The 19,938-nt window shown below is 41.4% G+C and overlaps 1 protein-coding gene and 1 long non-coding RNA gene across 2 annotated transcripts; one reads left to right on the top strand and one right to left on the bottom strand.

Annotated features, from left to right (window-relative positions):
• Window positions 1-260: 260 nt before the first annotated feature.
• LOC119551004 lies at window positions 261-13,418 on the top strand. Its single transcript, XR_005219518.1, has 3 exons — window positions 261-476; window positions 3,239-3,333; window positions 12,988-13,418. It is a non-coding gene; the product is annotated as an uncharacterized LOC119551004 (long non-coding RNA).
• LOC119550997 (acetylcholine receptor subunit alpha-like 2) lies at window positions 12,831-19,586 on the bottom strand. Its single transcript, XM_037860049.1, has 7 exons — window positions 18,858-19,586; window positions 17,443-17,597; window positions 16,779-16,959; window positions 15,583-15,742; window positions 14,832-15,417; window positions 14,098-14,299; window positions 12,831-13,161 (listed from the first exon to the last, which is right to left on the bottom strand). Exons 1-7 carry the CDS (start codon window positions 19,101-19,103, stop codon window positions 12,967-12,969), a joined length of 1,725 nt encoding a protein of 574 aa, XP_037715977.1. The 5' UTR covers window positions 19,104-19,586; the 3' UTR covers window positions 12,831-12,966.
• Between the last annotated feature and the right edge of the window lie 352 nt (window positions 19,587-19,938).

Genomic DNA, 19,938 nt, shown 5'->3' with positions numbered 1-19,938 from the left:
TGCACTGCCTGCAAATATTTGCCGCCTTATTATGATAATTTATTGTACTTAGCCGGCCACTAATTGTGCGCACAAACAATATAATGAGCCATGGTCCGACGCGTTCTGAATAGTCAAGCAGCATCGAAGGCTGGATTCCGTAAATCAAATTATGCAAAGCAGCGGGGCTGAAAATTTTCATATTTGGTCTTGGGTCTTGGGATCCAAAGTCCCAAAACGGAACCAACTGTAGTGCACTCATGTGTCAACTGGATGTCTGACCAATATTTATTCGCGTCCGGGGAAATTGTTGACTTTAGATTTTTTCACAGTCCAATTTAAATACATTGAATGACTTTTTTGTTGCCCTCTTATAAAAACATAAATAAAGCTTGTTCAAAAAATAATAATATTCAAACATTTGTGTGCTCTTTGTGCGTTTTTGTGGAATGTGTTGTATATTTGTTCTTAAAAAAATGGCATAACATAATATATAGGTAATAATATGAAACTTATTAGTTCATGTCGTAAATAAATTTATTATTTTACCCATATGAATACATAATTTTCAAGCATTAACAAGTGATTTACGTTATTTTTGCTAGCTTCTCAGCATGAATATCTGTTAGACTTTAATTGTAAACTTCATTTATAAAAACACTACGATTATAAATGGCCAAGGGGTGTTTTGCGGCGCTTATACACTCAACGAAATAGCTTAAACTCCTTTTTTGCCAGCTTTTCGAGTTCAGCTTTGACACCTCACATGGGGATCGGGGATCGGGGTCAGGGGCCAGCGTGGCGACCCCGTTTTTATACGTATTGTCAAGCCATAAATTTGTTTGGCTGCGCAGTATAAATTTTTAAGCAAAGACAAGCCATGTCACGCACCCTCCAAAAAAACCAACAAACAGAAAACAAGACAGAAAAAAAGGGAAAACAGGAGCAGGATGCGAGTAAAACTATAAAAGCGCCGAAAAATTGAAATAAATTGAAAATTGCAGAAAAATATAACAAAGTGCTGTCCAGCGTTTGAGGGTTAGTGGGTGGAAAAAGGGGGCGTCCTTGTGTGCCGGGAAATTCCCTCTTCTGTAAGTTGAATCCTTTGGCTTGTCTGCTCGGCTGTGTGTGTGTGCGTGCATATAAATTAAGTTTTAAAAGTAAGCGCTCTTTCTTCTCCATCTTTTCCCTATTTCACCTTTGTGTGTTGTATTTGAAAACAAAATAAATGCAGCATCTAGTATTTCGTGGAAATTCGATAGACCAGAGTGCAGGTACAAGGGAAAGTTTTTAAGAAAGCCCGAACTATACTGAACTGAGCTGGCTGACTTGGAGAGCTCTGATTTCACAACTTGCTCCATGGCCATCTTTTCCGAGTGCCGAAGCAGCCCTTGAGTGGAAAATGCATTAGCATATGCTCAGTATTTAAAGATAAACATCGCATTGACTGGGAATAGTGGTCGAGTTTCAATAGAGATTGGTTTTGTTTGAGCCAAGTTCTCGGCTTCAAGTTACTTTCGTAATTTATTTAATTTGATTCGTGTTTCTATTTGGTTTTGGTGTGCAGAGTTTTTCTCTGGGTTGATTTCCTTGTTCTTTCATGGGTTCGTAATTTAAGCAACATGTAGGTCTTCCTTAATTGCAATAGGTAATTAAATTTAACTAGAATCGAAACAATAACTTACGCATTCATACAATTTTAGCATTAGTAACTTAAGTAATATATGCTTAATATTCAATACTGACTTTGAATTAACTAGTTAAAGAAACTAAAAAATATGTAATGCACTAAACATTTTTAGATTCCTCTAATAATTTAAAGCCTCTATTAAATTTAAGGTCCACATATATCTAACCCATTCAAGAGCTCATTAAAATGCAGATGGTGCTTCAGAGTAAGCACTATATTAAAGCAGTTTTAGCAGAATTAAGCACTGGGTGACTGGTTCCTTTGCGAGACTAGCATTCATTAACCGAGCTTTCTTTTATCGATGCGAGTGACAATTAAATCCGAGTTTGCTTTCCAATTAAACCACTTGATTAGCTTTTGTGAACTGCAAAAGGACGATCTGCCCTTTCTGCCCGTATGGCCTGCCACTCCCCTTTTTCGCTGAGTGTGTGAATGTAGGTCCCAGTGCGTGGGCGTTGACGTTGCAGTGTGACCAGCATTATGCGTGAAGCATGTTAATTGCGCCTAATCAGCGACACGAGCATTAGCACCAGAGTTCGCCATATGGGCGTGGCCTCGCAGCGCTTAATTACATAAGGGAAGCGAAGTAAACCTCAATCTCCGCCCAAAAATCCTGCGCTTTTCTGCTGATGCCTGAATTTCAAATCGCCGCATTTATCCAAGTTGGCAAAAAGTGTCGCAGACAATTTGTTACTTCACCGCATTCACTTTTGGTTAAAAGATTTCTTTTTCGTTCAGCTAACTCAATAAACCCAACGTTGTCTTGCATGACAAAAGCAATGACGACAGACACTCAACGGGTTATTAGCGAGGGGCTGTCAAAGGACCATGGGCGGCGGCGAAGGGGCTATGGGTCGAGGGGTCGCTGTGATGAGCTCCTGCCCTCGTTGTTGGTGATTTCACTGCACTGAGCTCGGCGCTAAATGGATTTTTAATGTCGTTGGCAATGCAGGAAAAGTTTCCCCAAAAGGTTGTTGTCATCGCTGGAGCGAGTTTCCTGTATGTACTTGTGTGCGTAATAACACTTAAACGCTTAAATTCGGTAATAGATTGGCACACGACAGGCATAGAGGTGCCCTGATATGCAGATACAAAGCTGTCATAAGCGCGGACTTAAGTTCTTTATCATTAACTATAAATTATAACAAATAGGGATCACAAATGTGACAAGAAAATAAAAGTACAAGCTACACCTCATGATAAAAACAAAATAAATCTTAAAGTGTAAGAATAACTTAAATTAAAATAAAGTTCACTCTCAAGACATAGTGTTCTTTTAATTAATTTTGGAAGTAACTTCCATTAATCAAATACTTTGGATTTTGTTTTCTTTTATTGTATGTAGCTTATTACCTTTAAGTTTTTTATAACCCTTATTTATTTTAAACCTAATCTAAATAAGGTTTTATCTGAAATGTGTAAATAGTAAAGGAATGCGGGTTAAGGAGTGCTTAAAAAAGCCATAATCGATATAATCTTGTTATAAAATCTTGGATATAAATATCACTGTATTACAGTTAAAAATTCAAACAGAAACCGTTCTTAATGTTAATAATATATATTTTCCAGCAGTTTCATAACCTTTCCACGCTGCCATCTCTGGTTATAGATCGCCAGCATTTTCGTGGGGAAACTTGGTGGTGCTGCCTCAGCTTCTTTGGAAGGTACGTGCAACAATCAAGTGTCAGCGTAATGAGCTATCAAGCTGCAAAATATGCAATTTGAGCGCGAGTGAATAGTGCGACTGAGAGTGCACACACATGCGGCTCACTCACACCCATGCACTGGCACAAAGACAGGCACACAAATGCGGGTTGAGTCGAGAACAACGGCAACGACAACTACAACACCTCGCTATCGCAGGAGCTTTTGCTAAATTTTGCGTGTAAGTGACAAGTCCCGCATAAAAGGGCATAACAACTGCAAAACGCTGATGACAATGTGTGTGTGTGTGTGTGTGTGTCATGCGGTTGTAAAAGTGTGCGTGTGTAAGTGCTGGTAGGGGATGGAAGATGGCGACGCGTTTTTGTTGCACTTATTAATGAACAAACAACAGAGCGGCTACGTAATCATCGTTGTCAGCCAAGCGCCATCATAATCAAGCACTCAAGCGCATAATTATGGCATGGGCGTGCGGTAAGGGGGCTGGCGCAGGGGTAGGGATAGGGGCGTCATGGGCGACAGGGGCGTGGCAAGGGATTGAGCAATGAGGTGGCGTGCTGCTCTGACGTTCGTTGGCTTGGTTTCGGATTTTGGGTTCTGCGGTCTGACTGTTGTCCTGTGGTCGCTAACTAACGCGAGGCAGAGGCGTCCTCGAAGGGGGTTGAGTACACCGCAAAATAAGCTAAATATTTATATTTAATAGATTAAATTATTGTTTCTAATCCTGGGAATTTTTGGTATTTTTTGTAACTTTGTTGGAACGTTATTTTTATTTTGCTCATTCCGATGATTATAATTTTTTGTTGGGGTATTTCGATGAACTTCCTTTAGTTTTTTTAGCTAAGTAAACTTTTTTGTATATTTTGCTTAATAATATAGACAATATTAAATAACCTTTATAATATCTTTCCAATGTAATCCCTTAAAACGGCGCCCCTGTCTCCGCCATCCGTGAAGTGGACACTGACCAATGCTTTACACAGGACACTGTACGGCTTTGGTCTCATGGTATCATTGCTCCAGCTAGCTCCACTCGCTTTATGCTATTTTTGTGTTGGTCCATAATTTACAATTAAAAATCATGACACTTAAACATAATTAAAATATGAAAACGGTTCTGGATGCTGCACAGCAATAAACTGTAATAAAAGTTAATTAGAAGATGGCAAAGGGAGAGAGTCCTTAAAGCTCCATGCTGCCACTAAATTCTGTACTTGGATATCCAAGTGCAGTGCGCCAAACTAAAAAGTATTGAGTACTAATGAGTTTTTAATCACCAATGCAAGTGGGGGGAATGTTGGCTAGATGCATTTGCAACTCGTTGTTGTTTATTATCCTGCCGGCTGTCGACTCCCGACTGCTGGCTTTAAATATTAAATGCTGGAATTTTGCGCTCGGCCTGATGACCGACCACAAAGTGAGAAGCCAGAACAATGCAGCCATCGGGGTGTTAAATGGTTTTGTCTGCATGTCAAATTACAGGAAGCATAATTTCAAGCCTGGTTGCCTGCTCCTGTTCCCAATCCGCAATCCGCAAACCGACCAACCATCGACCCAACTCGTCCCACAGTAAACAAAACGAAGCACATTCCAACAAAGCAAAACAAAAGGTGCAAACTCTTTGAAATTATGCATTGAATTTTTGGGTCTGGCAAGAGGGGAGGCGGATGTGTTCTGGGATCTGGAATCCGGGAAGGAATGGAATCGGAATTTATTGTTGGTCATTAGGCAAATCCATTAAGTAGTTGAGCCACATTAATGAGAGCATTTAAGGATATAACGAGAGATCGCCTATTGATTTCAAAGTAAAGCTGACATTGATGTGCTGGAATTCAATTAAGGCGAATTCCTTAGATTAATTCATTTGAAGTATATTCAATAAGCTTTTTAGAGCAAATTGGGCAATCTATTGTTTGCTTCACCATAAAACCTATGTTCTAAACTATAGGAACTTAAAAACAATATGATAAAAGTTGTATTTCATATTTACTCTTCTAAAACTTAATCTTAAACTTTAAAGTAAAATAATTTTCAACAAGCTTTACTATAATATATAATATAATAATATATAATATATATATAGTTATCGAACAAATACTTATAAAACCTTATCTTTAAACTTCAAGATAATATAATAATAAAAGTATGTTTCGTTATATTGTACATTTTAATATGAAACAAAGTCTTATTTAGAAAGTAGGGAAAATGTCTTTCTGAATTTCTACCCTCGATAACCCCACTTCATTTTGCATAATGGAGTTTCGAGTGCTTTATGCGAAATATCCTTTGTGCGCTGTGCTATTAATTAGGCTTATTAAAATCGACGCTGACAGCTCTGCGGTTTGGCGGTTCGAGGTTTTGGGGCTGCACACAGCGAGAGAATTCGGCCGGGTCTTAGCCGTCAAGGATATTTTAATCAGGGCAATTGTTTGAGGACCTGCATAATGCATCGGTGGAGCTGAGGCTGTTTGGGAGCCTCATTACAAATGAAAATTACCGCTTAATAATGTTTGAGGGCAGCCCGAACTCTTTGAATGTGAATATTACTCAAGGATATATATACTCCGGCATAATCTGGTATCCCTTTTTGTATTTCGCTTACATTTTCTGTAGTATTTCGTTTTTTTGTTTGTGGGTCACAAGCCATTAGCCAGGCCAAACGGAAAACACGCTAAGCCGGCGCGGACACCGGGTCGAGTCCTTTATGCATGCTGGATGGGCCTGATTCCCATTCGTTTTCGGATTCGGATTCGTATTCTGATGCGGCTGAGGCTGCGGTTGTGGCTGCAAAATGGAGGAGGACCTCTGCTCGCCACTGTGGGCCAAAAAGTTAATTGTAAACATGACCCAGTTTGCCGGGCAGCGTTACCCATTCCCCATTCCCCCTTCCCCGTTCCCCCTTCCGCCCTGCACTCTGCACTTGCTCCTGATCCTGGCTTGTTTGCAAGTCACTCATTCAACTTCTGGGGCTTTGTCTGGAGATGGGAACAGGAGACAGTGGGTGCATCCTTGCAGCCCTGCACCCCCGAATGAAGAATGCCGCTCGCTTTATTATGCGACATTGGCCCCAGCAGCCGGCAGCTGCCTCAAAAGGATATTTGTAATGCTCCATTGTGCCGCTCGCTCTTGTTATTGCTGCTGTTCCTCTGCGCTGTCACCTAAGTCATTTTGGCTTCACTTGAGTAATGGCAGCAACGCCTTAAAATATGCAAAAGCTCGAAAAATGTTTATAATATCTGCAGTGCAAACAAGAGACGAGGACAACGGTGTCGAGGCAGAAGAGTGCACTGCGAAAAAGGCGTGAAAAGCTCCTATAAGGAATTTTAATAGGTTTTTCATTTAAGAAAACATTTTAAAACAGATACCGAATGGTGAGATATAATCTGAATAGCTATGTACCCAGTTTTCGACATGTTAAACTAAATTTAGGTTTTAAACTTAGAAAAACTAAAGGAGATCTGCACTTGTATATTTTTTTACAGTTGAACTTGGGTACTAGATAGCGGCCCTAATACTTATGGATGTTGTGTTCACTGGTGACATTGGTATAGTAGCAGTTATAATCATTTTCTAAGTTCTTAGGCTTATCTATAAGAATGTTATAGAAAGAATTATTCATGAGTTAGTTCGGCAAGAACTCAAGATATTACTTCAGAATTCCACCGATATACATTTTAGGTTTCTGAAAGTTATGTTTGAGTTTTAAAGATACTTAAAGGGAAACAATTTTTCTCAGTGTGCCCAGTGCAAAAGGGATTTCCATGGGGTCTGGCTCGATCCGTAGCCGTTGTTGCAGTTGCTTAGCTATCCCGACAAATGCCCGTCGGGCTTCGCTGCAGCACTTTCTATGGGTCGAGGATGTGGGTGGGTTCTGGTGGGTGTGGATATGGATGCAGTGGGTGTCTGGGTGTGGGTGTGCGTGTGCTGGCTGCAGTTCAAGTTAATTGGATTTGGGCAAAGTGCTGCCACTGGCGGCTTTCGAAGGTTGTTTGCAGTGCAGCGTGTGTGTGTGAGTGAGTGGATTGGGGGTAAATGCAAGTCTAATGGCTGCAAGTGCCTTTTTAATGACACCTGAAGTCATTCGGTAAGCTTGAGCATTTGTGCCGGCAGTGAAAGTTGGCAACTTGCAGCTGGCAGACTGGGAACTTCATTGGAAAACCCTTCTCTGACCACCGCTTTTTGCTGTTTTTAAAAGGTGCCCTTGCTTAAAACTGTTTAAACATCATGAACTGTTATCGGACTTTGTACACGTAATTTTAAGGGTCTTTGAATTGCCTTTTGATAACAGCACACTACCTCTTAAGGTTTAAGAATCTTAAAACTTAATTTCATAATCAATTGGGAAAGGTACATACTTTTTGGACCATGGCTCTGCCCAAGATAAGCTGATATTTTCACACAAGTAGAGTCAAAGCGCTTAAGTTTTTGGGACTATGGCTGGCCGGGGGGAAAATGTAAAGTAAAATTTTGCCTGAGAGCAAGTCACGGAACCGAGTGATTCACCTCCTGATCCCCACCCCCCGAAAGACTCCCACATGGACATTTACATGCACACCGAGGGCCGCCCACATGAAGTTATGCCATAACAAAGACGTTGCACATAGGACTACTTGGATATGCATAAAACTATGCTACATTGGCACTAAAACAAACAGCAAATGGGGAAAGGAATAGAGATGGGAAGGTGTGGTATGGGCAGAAATAAGGAATTGAGGATGAGGTTCAGGTTCAGGATGAGGACATGGGAAATGTGGGTGTGTGTATTTAGTAATGTAAAAGATGCTATGTGACAAGATGATGACGATGTTGATGAAACATACCAAGGCAAAGGTAAAGCCAACTGGGTTCCAGAGCTCAGGGATGGAAAGTGATAAAAGAATCTCAGATCTTAACTAAAAAATGGGATTTACAAAATTATTACGAACAAAAAATTGTATGTAAGTAGGTGATATTCTGTAAAAGTAGTATAGAAATATGAATAAGTTTTATAAAAAACAAAAACGATTTTAAAATGTTTTCATATACATTAAATAACAAAATTATTTTGGCTACAAAAAGTATAATCCTTAAAGAAAAATCGTTGTAGAAACATTCGTAAAATAAATAAAATACTAAGTAAGAAACCCAAGCAGATCCATTTAAACTAAAAGCTAACCGAAACACCTCTGAAATATTCAGTGCAGTCTTTAATAATAAATAGTCACAAATAAAGCAATTGAAAGTTTTACTCGGCTCCGAAAGTAGTCATCCTAAAGATGAAAGTTGATAAAGTGAATCAATTTGCGAATGGAACTAGATCAAAGGGTCATTCAGCTCAGGGTCCCCGGTTGAACTGGCTTTTCTATCTCCCTGCACCTGCCAGCCGAGAGCTTTTATGTTGGCTAAGTAAATGTTTAAAATATTTGGGTTGCCTGCTGCTGGTCCTGTTTCGTCCTGTTCGTCCTGCAGCTCCTCATCCTTACTCTCCTCCTGCTGCTGCTGCTACACGTTCTCGTAGTTGAAGTTTTGCGTCCAAAATTATTAAGATGAGTGGCATAAATTATGAGCAGACCAGCAGGCCCTGCACACAGGACTACAGGACTCGTAAAAGCCGCTGGCATATAATCCTTGGGGACTGGGAGAGGAAGTGGGTGGATTGTTTGATGAGTGAATGACTAACTGCATGACAGTTTAGCCACCCTGTGTGGGTGTGTGTGGGTGAGTGGGTGAGTGGGTTCCTGTGCCGTCCTGATCACTTTAAGTATTGACAACGTTGGACTGCATGGCGTATACGTAATGTGGGCTGTGGGTTGTGCGGCAGTTAGTTTAATATTTATTTAATTTAATATGCTAATTGGATGTGATCTGGGTGTGTGTGTGTGCTGCAACTTTACGAGCGAACAATTCATAAATAAATGAAAGCGTCGAAAGTTTTCACATGTCAACGAATTGAGTTTGTGCTTGACTTTGAGTTTGCCTGCCAACTACTGCGCCAATGACTTTTATAAATCGTTTATAAAATTTGCCACCAAAGACGGGAAACGCTGTCAGGGCAACTTCTGCCGCAAGTCGGCAGCCACAGGCGACGACAAATTGTTTTTGCGATAAAATAAGACAAGTGACACGCGGTCCTAATCGTTCCAAGGGGGCGTCTCGGCCAAATGGGCGTGGCCAGTTGCAACCTAAAAGGCTGCCACTCCACTCCGTTAACGTTAATTATATCAGAGTGACTGAGCCGGAACGACATGGAGATGGTGGCGAAGGGGCCGGGGGGATAAAACGGAAACGGAAATGGAAACCGAGGGAATACTGTGATAAAAAACTTTGGCCTGACCGTTCCAGAAATTGCATTTAAAGTGTGGAAAACAGCAAATGCATTTCCCTCCCAACGACGACCTCAATGTTTTGCATTCAGCAATCAAATTGAATTTGTCAGACGACATAAATAAATGGTAAATCAAACGAATTGCAAACTCTGCTGTCAGCGGGAAATGAAATTGCATGCCAAAAAGTATGCTATGAATTATACGTGAGCAACCCGAAAATAAAACAAACTGTAACAACTCAAAAATCGAAAGCAAAAACCAGAGCTGGGAATAAAAATAAATTCTTCAAATATATATATTTATATTGTATGTGTGTATATTGAAAGTACACAAAAATTCTGCAGCATTGGGAACTATTTTGCACCAACTGTAGAGTTCACAAAATGGAAATGGATTGCTCAAAAGTGATGAGGAATTCTTAGTTTGGCCGTAGGAGGTGGCATGCCTATCATCTTTTTGAGAAACTTATGAGAACTCAATCTTGGTAACGATTTTCTCAGGCTGAAACATTGACGGAGTGTGGGAACTAAAAGTGCTTAGATAAATATCTAGATAAGGCGGCTCTGTTGTCATGGGATAGAAAGTGAGTCCTTAGTGAATCTGACAATTTATAAATAAATTTATTAAATATCTATAAAAACTCTTGTGTACAAAATGATTAAAATTGCATACTTAAATGTAAAAGAGCATTTAGTATAATAGTGTTGTAATTGAGAAATGATTTTTATTCAGTCTAATAAATACTACCAGTCTAAAAAACCCTACCGGAAAAAAAACAATGAAAATTAATAACTACTTTCATTATTTAACAATTCATTATAAAGACTTAAATATTTCGGTGTTGTAACTCTGATATCATATTAACTTGTAGTTTGATTAGTAGCTTATACATTTCCTTATCTTGATCTCTGTTAAAAATGCAGGAAATTAAAATATAACTTGGGTAGGTATCTAAAAGAACTCAAATGAATAATTAAACTTAAAAAAAAATGAATCATATTGGTCTTGCAATTCCTCTAGGTATTTTTCCTATTCACCAAGGTTTCTCCCAGCTAGATAAAGTACATCTCGGAGCATTTCTGAATTACCGATAAAAACCGCTCCTTTTCACTTTGCATACAGTAATGGTTTCTATAGCCAGATGTTGGCCCTTTCGTCGGGCCTTGCTCCACTTTGCTGCAGAGCATCCTACTGCCTCATAAATCCTATACCTTCTTTTTGTATATCGCTGCTGCAGCCTCTCCTCTGCCATCCAGTGCTGTATTTTTCACATGTGAAGCACAAATAATATGAATTTAAATTGGAGCCGTGAAACAAAAAATAGGGGGGACATATAGGAGAGCAGCTCGCTGAACTGTGAAAAGTAGACGGGAAGTAGCGAAAATGATGCACACGCACACACGAAATGCGAAAAGCGACAAGCTGGCAAAGTCACTCAGTCAGTGGGTGGGGTTCTGGGTGCTTCTGTAGCATATTGAACTTGTCAACATGACAGCGGAGCGGAAACGAACCCAAGGAAAATGAATGAATGGGTGAGTGAGTGAGTGGGAAAGTGAGTGGGTGGGTGAGTGCGTGAGTGAGTGAATGGGGAGCAAGTGTGTGCGTAAGTGATTCCCGATAGTGGGGAATGTATGCAAAATATATGCACACACACCGAAATCCAGCAAACATCCTGCGGCGCAGGGAGCAAAGGACGAGGATCCCGACGAACAGGACTTGTTGAGCTGAGCCAGCGTTACTCACGCCGCCATTCCCTTTGTTGCAGCCAGTAAGAAATTGCAATTGCTTTGCGCAAACTGACATTGACAGCCCCCCCCCCCCCCCCCCCCCCCTAGAGTCCCTTCCCCCCACCCTCCATTTTCCAAAAAGGGGGGCGTGGCACTGCGGCTGGCCTGCCACTCTGTTGCCCATCAATTTGAATGACATTCACAAACAGCCAGCTTGCCAGAATGGAGGCAAATTCAGTATGCACGACGAACAAGAAATTGTGACATTTGTATAGAAATAGTTTTGCAGTTGTAGCAAATAGTTTTGCAGACATTTTTTGATTGCCGCATACTTTAAGCCAGCCAGCGAGCCAGTCAGTCAACCAGAATGGATGCCTCCAGCTCACAACTGGAAGAGCTGGCTGAGAAATTGTTTTGGCTGGATCTGGTATTTTGTATTTCATTTTTTCTGCACAGATCCTTGGGGCTCGTTTACTCCTTTTACTTTGATGCGGCTTTATCAAGCCGCTAGTAATAAATCTCTCTCCGTACGAGGGTCTCATTTGTGGCTTTAATATTAATTTCAGTTATTTGTTATACATGGTAGTGGTTTTTTAATATGGTAACTTTCCTTGGGGTGTGTATTTTTTTATATGTTCTACCTATTGCAGGCCATAGCTACTTAGGCTTTAGCCTGGCTTTAAGGTAATTGATTTGAATTCAATAACTCGAATAATAGGGGGTAACATTATTTTTTGACAGCTAAGATTATTATTAGCCCATTAGCCATTAATAAAAAAGCAAATAATTTAAGTATATATTTTTTGTTAGTATCTTTTATTTCAATTCGTTTAAATTACTTAATTTAATCTTCAGGGAGTTTTCTGTTTTATTCATTGCACAGTTCTACCCCAAGCTTCTGTAAATACAGATGTTAAATATAACTGGTGGAACATTCGGAGAATTATCGTGGTTGGCTGGCTCCTCGAAAAGAGTCTTTGGTTGCTCTTATTTTAATAACCCAACGATTATAGTGGATTACATGCACATACCCTTCATTATCAACTTATATTTCCACAAGCCCTGTGCCTCGACGTCGTCTTCCCCTTGAGTTGGCATCCGTTGCCTGCGCATTTGCCGCATTTTCAAAAGGTTAATTTTCCAGTTATCAAATAAAATGCCAGGCATACTCTCTCGTACTCGAATCGCTGGGAAAATGGGAAAAGCGGGTTGCAGCAGCTGGCTGTTGGATACACATGCTTGGCAAATAGTTTTGACAGCCACAGGGAAAAAAGCAGGGGCGGCAGAAAGGGGGCGGCAAAAAGGGGGGCTGGCAAAGCCGTTGGCATCCTCTTACGTACGAGTATTTTCCATAGCATTTTTCTTGTAATAATTTTTGCTTTAACCTTCCTGGCATGCAGCTCTCTGCGAATGTGGGCTGAATTTAGGCAAGGGGAGCTGAGAAAAGTACGCTTTGCATTTCAGCATTTTGCTTGGCTGCTTTCGGGCCAACGTTTTTATTATACCGTATTTTAATTTTAATTTCCATTCGCATCAATTTTGCTGAAACACTGCATTAAACTAGGAAATTGTCTTAAGCTTAAGGTTTTTTCTCCCCTTGAATTTAATTCTTCTTCTCGGTTAGATTGTAGATTTGCTTGGCAACATCGGATAGCTGAACATCAATGGCCTTGGTGTCGTCATATAGCGACGGAGCCTCTCCAAGGATCACAAAGGTACCCACCAGGGAAGCGATCATGAAGAGCCAGAGGAACAGGCGATCCATGACCATGGCCACGAAGCCCCAATCTTGATCTTCCTGTTGAGATATAGAACCCAAATGGTTTTAGTAAAATATCATATACATATCCCTAAGGAAATAAGTTTTTTTTTACAGTTCTACATATTAAACTGAAAAAAGTTTATTTATTTACTGAACAGCAAATATTAAAAAGGAACAGGGCAATCTAAAATAAATAAAGAGGATAGTATTCTAAATTAATTGGTCAATTCTGCACGCTTTATAACTTAGTATATGGAAACATTAAACAATAATGCATGAATAAAATTAAATGAGACCCGAAGTTGTTGTTCTGAAAATTTTCTTTGGCTGCCTTCCAACTCGAAGCCGCCCGCATGCAGGACGGTTAAATGCGCTTTAAGTCCACACTTTGAGCGATTGGCTTTCATTAAGCACTTCGCTTAATCTACTTATGGCCGAGCATCAGTTCGGTTATCAATCAAAGAGCGGAATCGCAGCGGCAACAAAGCAAAGCCCGAAAAAATAAATGACTGAAAAGGGCCAAAACACAAAGGGGCGGCGTGCTGAGGGGGAATAAAATCGGAAAAATCGGGGAAACCAGACGCCACACAACAAAGAAAATTCGGGGTTTGATTGAAACGTTTTGGCCAAGACCAGCTGATGAAGAGATGAGAAGTGGGTGGACTGGCACTGCCGAGGGCTTCGCCAATTGCCAGTCAATTGAACAAAAGCAATTAAAAGTGGATTTGCCGGGTTGTCTTAAAGTGCAAATATGGCAAAAGCTTAAATAAGTCGGCAAAAGAAAGCCAGAGCCGGCCAAAAGATCAGACAGAGAGTGGCCAATGGCCGATGGGCAGTGGCCAACTGGATGAATGTGAGCTCCGGGATGGACATGGCCGGCAAAAGCGATTTTTGCGGTTTCCTCCAACGGGCGGCGGCGCCCGTGGACAAACGGAATTTCCAATTAAAAATTCAATCAGCTACCGGACTCACCGCATTGAACTCGTCCTGCCGCTGCATGTGGTGCTGTATGAACATGACGTTGTGGATGGCCTTTTCCAGCTCGAAAGGATACTTCTTGCGTGCGGCCACATCGCTCAAAGAGTCGTCCAGGCCGGACAGCACGGATGGCAGTCCGTTGTAGCCGCTCAGGGTGCTCAATCCGCCGCCCAAAGCCCCCACCAGGCCGCTGAATCTGTAAGTAGAGGGATGACAGGTCATCAAAGTGTCCTTGTGACAGGATGTGCAAAGGTGCGTGGCTGCGGAACTCCATTGACCTATCAGAAAAGGCAGCTGACGCTTTACTTTGGTCTTACTTATTTAAAAGAATTTGGTACAAATTGGTTATCACGCATTTCGAGTAGGTTGAATTATATCTTCATTTCTAAACATTTACCAAAAAATTTAAAAATTGCAGATGTTTACCCACCTTACAAATCTTATATTTTGTACATCCTCAGTTTAAAAATCTGAACCTATGATAATTGTTCCAAAATTTTCTATTGGGTTTTCTAAACATTGCGGAACTTGACTAAACCCAAAGAGTTCCTATTAAAAGCTTGAATCCTTAATATATATATCATTAATCATCTGAACCAAGGAAAATTTATCAGAAAATTATTATGTTGAAATTCCATTATTAATAAATTTAAATTTAAAATTTGCTGCACAATATAAATATTGAAACTTCCCAAGGAGTTTATTGACCACGAAAATCGACCGCATACCTGTTCGTGGCCGTGGTCACGTGCATGCCATTGCATCCACCTGCCCCCACTCGACCTTGCATCCGCCGCAGGGAGTCCGGACTGGAGCCGCCGGAGTTCATTTGCATCTCGTCCATCAGTGCCTGTCCGAACTTGGTCTTGCTGAACTTGAGGCCGTAGTTGATCTTGTTGGCCGCCAGGTCCCGCAGCAGGTCCTTGGGCACCCGCATCAGCAGGAGTTTGGGGAGTCGCTTAATGAAGAAGGACCTTATCCAGGGTCGCATCTTATGGGTGCTCGGCTTCCGGTAGTGTATATTGAGTATGATAATCGTGATGACGACACTCAGCCCCACCAGCAACATAGTGAACAGTAGGTATTTTCCCAGAAGCGGCAGTGCCAGCGAAGTGGAGGGTATAATCTCTGATATGAGCAGGAAGAACATGGTTTGCGACAGCAGGATACTGATGCACAGGGCAATCTTCTCCCCGGAATCGGCGGGCAGGTAAAAGACCAGCACCGAAAGATATGAGATTCCCACGCATGGAATGATCAGGTTTACCGTGTAGAAGAGTGTCTTTCGCCTCAGCGTGATATTAAAGAAGATATCTGAACAGGCCAGCCATCAAGCCAGTCAAAAATCCAGGAAGTTGCGGTAAAAAAAGATAGTAATATTTTTGTGGGGGGAGGGAGGAAAATTGTCAGGGGATGAGTTTGGGTAGAGCTTTCGCGTAATTGCTGGCGATGGGAAGCTTTAAACTCCACTAAACTCACCCGGATACGGTTCCGCACAGCAGGGATAGTACTTTTCGTGCCGCTCAGCCGGAACGCCCAGGATATCCCACTCCACACTGGGATAGTATTCGCGCAAATCGATGCCAATCTCCACCTTGTTGTCCTTGTCGTTCTTCTGGCTGATGTGCTTCAAATCGATCTGCGAATCGAGAAAAGCCCCGTTGATGGACCCGTTAAAGTGACGCTCCTTTGCCTCTACCTCTGTCCATTTCAATGGCACTTGCCATGCCATCGCCAACTGGCGCATCCCTATCCCTTCTCCTCCAGCCAGGCGCTCAAGTGCAGTCGTTAAAGGAGTAGCGAAATTTAAATGCGTTGACAAACGCCCGGTGGAAAAGGGCTATCTGTTCTGTTCCCTATCCAAAACCCGAACCCTACACTCCTACACAATGTGGTTATTGGTTAAATTCCAGAATCTTTTTATAATTCAACAATTCGTTCACTTTGGCATTAAATCATGCAAACTTTAAGTGATTTTTAAAGTTTCCAACGGTTTTTTTGGAACTGAGAAAATATTTTTCAAAGCATTTCTAAAGTTATATTGAGGTACTGCTGAATGCGAAATTTCTTATAAAACACAGCGATTGCTAAAGGTTATTTTATCTTACTCATTAGGAGGCTTATGGTTGATTGTGACTAAGATAAGTGCCTTATTTGCTGAATTAGACTTAAACAGATTCCCTTTTTCTGAGTGCACTTCTAACCTGTTCCTCTGTGCAAAACTGTAAAGGGTCAGCGGAAACGGAAGCTGCTCGGTCTGGGTGGAAGTCGCACTTTGGCTTAATTTATGGCCGCGCATTTTTATGACAGCGACACACACAGTCGAGTGCCTCTGTGTGAGTTAGTGCCGCTCTCTTTCAGCGACAGTGTGCGTGAGTGGGTGACTATGTGGGTGTGTGGGTGTGTGTGCAGCGGTTAGACAAGTTTCAATTACACTTTTATACAATTTCTCACATTTTAATCTGCGAGATGCCGACGACGCCTTTTCGATGTTCTTACCGCGTCTTAGGCGTGTAAGTCGCTCCCTCATCTCCAAATCTTCTCATCTCCTCATCTTGCAGATAAATGGTGGACCATAAATCGTTGGCCACGCCCATTTATCTGAGACTCAACTTGCAGGCGGCTGGCAGGGAGGACTAAGACAAAGGACCGAAGACAGTGGAGCCATCACTCACCTGATCACCGTCGTAGGTCCAGGAACCGAACTTCATGAAGCAGGTCTGCTGATCGAAGGGAAAGTAGCGCACATCAATCTCGCAGCTCGATTTGAAAATGGCCGGCGGAGTCCACACCACTTTGCCGGTGTAGTGGAGGATGGCTTTTGTCATAGTGGTGACCACGTACTCGCCATCGGCACTGTAAAATAAGTTTGAGATCAGGGTTTATTCTGAAAAATATCATATTCTAACAGCTCATACTCTATATCTTTAAAAAAATCTTATTAAATTTTGCTAATAAAATCACTTTGTTTTTAAATCATTTATAAATGGGACTAGAAGTATGCCACAATATATTTTCCCTATTTTTTTACAGCATACATTTTGACACCTTCAAATATAATTTTGAAACACTAGGCACTTATTACTTATTTCTACTTTTAAAGAAAAAATTGGGCATCAAAAATTAATTGAGTAAAAATCTTCTATTTAAAAATTAAACCAATAAATATAATAATATATTAAGTGTTAGTGGGAAATAGTTTATTTTGACTCATTAATTTGACTAAAATAAAATTAACTTTATTTTAAAAATTCAATTCAGGTTTTCAAAATTCAGAATATTTTTCTGTATAAGATTACATTTTTAAGGGTTTTTTAAGGGACTATTTATGCAACTTACTTGTTGTAGAGCACAATGTCGGGCAGCCAGATGTGCTCGGAGGGCACATAAAGCTCGGTGACGCCGCCGTACTCCGAGGGATCCCACTTGAATTTATGATCCTGCCACTCGTGCTCCAGCCACACGTTGGTCGTTAGAATTTGATCTTTGAGATTCTGCAAAAATTAAGCTCGCATAAACAAAAAAAGAAAGAAACTCGACAAGCCGCAAAAAATGTAAATGGAAGTGGAGTTGGTAGACTAAGGCCCAGCCATGCATCAAGGGGGATTTGCATTTTATTCATTTTTCCCTTTTTTTCCCCGGCGCTTCCTTATATCATTTGCACTCCTCGTCCTGCCCCCCGGCTAATGTGCTTTTTGCTGTCAGCTTACGGCTTCTTTCCCTTTTCGGCTTGTTTTATTACCTTTTAAGCCTTCTGGTGGCGGTGGGACCACCGCCACCACCCAGAAACCCAAAGTGGCAGCCCTGCAACCCGGAATTGCAGTCTCGGCCGGCTGACAAATGACTTGGCCGGGGAACTTTAAGCAAGCGCAGACAACGATCCCCTCCATGTAATGAAATGTTGGAGTGAAATGTTATAAAAATCTAGTGCTCCCCGTTCGCCCGAAGTTTTTGAGAAATGCCAGCGATTTATCTGGCGGTGCAAAGCAACCAGTGCTGACAGGAATAAAGTTGATGTTGCGAATTGAAATATGCCACTTTAATGCCGCGGGCCAAGCACATAGAGAAATGTTGCATGAACAATTTAATTATTTATTGGTAAATGTAGATTATTCCACAATGGTAATGTAAGCAATACCTCTTTGCAAAAAAATATGAATTAAGTTCGATTTATTTTGCTAGTTTCTATTTTGAAAATGTTTATGGTCTTTTTTCAGGTATTATGTTACTTTTAAAAATATAAGTACCAATATGATGAAAAATGATATTTCAGGAATATTTGTTCAGTACATTACCTCTAAAAATTAATATATTTCTTCTATTTTGTTAATTAGATTTAAAATCTATAGGCATTTCTAATTTTTTTAATATCATTGTCATTCTCTATCCCATTAAATTTACCATTTTGTTGGTGTATTCTATATACTATATCCCCCACCGTAATTAAATATCGAAACATTAAGCCCGGTCCTTTTTCTATGTGTACTTCTAGAATTCATCCCTGTTTGCTAAGGGCTGCCATTATGTCTTCATAGATTTCTCCGTTGCCAGCTCTCGATTCGCCCCATTTGTTGCTGTTTAATGCTTAGCATTTTTTGTTTACGAGCCGCCGAAAGTTGCTGGAAACTTTTACGCTGTTTCTTGTATTTTTTTTTCTTATTTGACAGCAAATGTAGCGAATCGTGGCCCAACCGGCTAAATTAAAAATTCCCCCCGACTTTAATTAATGAAATCTAATTAAAATTCTTGCTTACCAAATCGATGAGTTGCGACAGCCGTAGGCCCAACTTGACCAGCACCGTATCGGTGTTATTGCTCACGGGGCGGATGAGGCGGTTGTAGTTGCTGAGCAGATCATCGTAGAGTCGCTTGGCATCGGGATTTGCCTGGACTGTTTCGCAGAGGAGCAGGAGGACCAAGAGGAGGCAGAGCGGCTTGCAGTGACGCCAGATGTGGGCGAGGAGGGCGGTTGGGCGTGTGGTGCAGCAGCCAGGAGCCATGATGACGTCACGCGGCGGACAAAAGGCCTTGACGTTGCTCGGGCGGCCGGTGTTTTATTGATGCAAACACGCGCACAGGTTTTTGTTTACCTTTGCTGCTGGCTCTTGGCTCTTGGCTCTTGGCTGAAATCTCTGACGCAGTTGCTGGGGCAGAGCGAGTAGCTGGCTTTTAGCACATGGCCTAAAAACTGTGTTTACAAGTCTCCAAGTCTCGCTGCTGCCAACAGATTTTCGAGTCGGCGCAGTGGTTGAGCAGCTGAAGCCGCTGCGCCCAGGCAGCTGATTTTGTTTTTCTCAGTCCGCCTTAGAATTTTTCTACTAATATTAATATTTTCACTTGTGCTCTTCCAGGGCTAAAAAATCTTAAAAATATTCCAACTCTTTTAGAATTTCTTTTTATATTTTTCTATATTTTATTAGCCCACTTTCACTGGTTTTTTGGCGAGCCTTTGGGGCCCTGCTCCGTGCTGTCCTGCATAGATATTCACAGGAATCGTACTGACGGGCGTTTTGTTTTTGTAGCCTGGCCAGGACCTCTGGCAGCCTCCGTTGTGTAGCTTTGTCGCCGGCGGGATATCATCGGAATGTGGCCGCAGATGCTGCGCAGCGCCTGCGCTCTATGGTTCACCCTGTTATCCTGCGAGAGTGGACCATCGTGCTGTATGTAAAGCCAAGCCCTAGCAGGATGCTCGCTCTTTTGCTCCCATCTTACCAAAAAAAGGACTCTCTGAGGAGCGCTCTTCAATGGGTGTTAATCCCTCACAGACCCAGACTCCATTACAACTTTGCCTCTGAAGTTCGGTGCTCTTTTGGCCGTAGATATTTTTTGGGCTCT

The sequence above is a fragment of the Drosophila subpulchrella genome, chromosome 3R (assembly GCF_014743375.2).
Source record: "Drosophila subpulchrella strain 33 F10 #4 breed RU33 chromosome 3R, RU_Dsub_v1.1 Primary Assembly, whole genome shotgun sequence".
NCBI lineage: Eukaryota > Metazoa > Arthropoda > Insecta > Diptera > Drosophilidae > Drosophila > Drosophila subpulchrella.
Note: the sequence above shows the minus strand (reverse complement) of the source record. Positions and strands in the feature narration are given on the sequence as shown.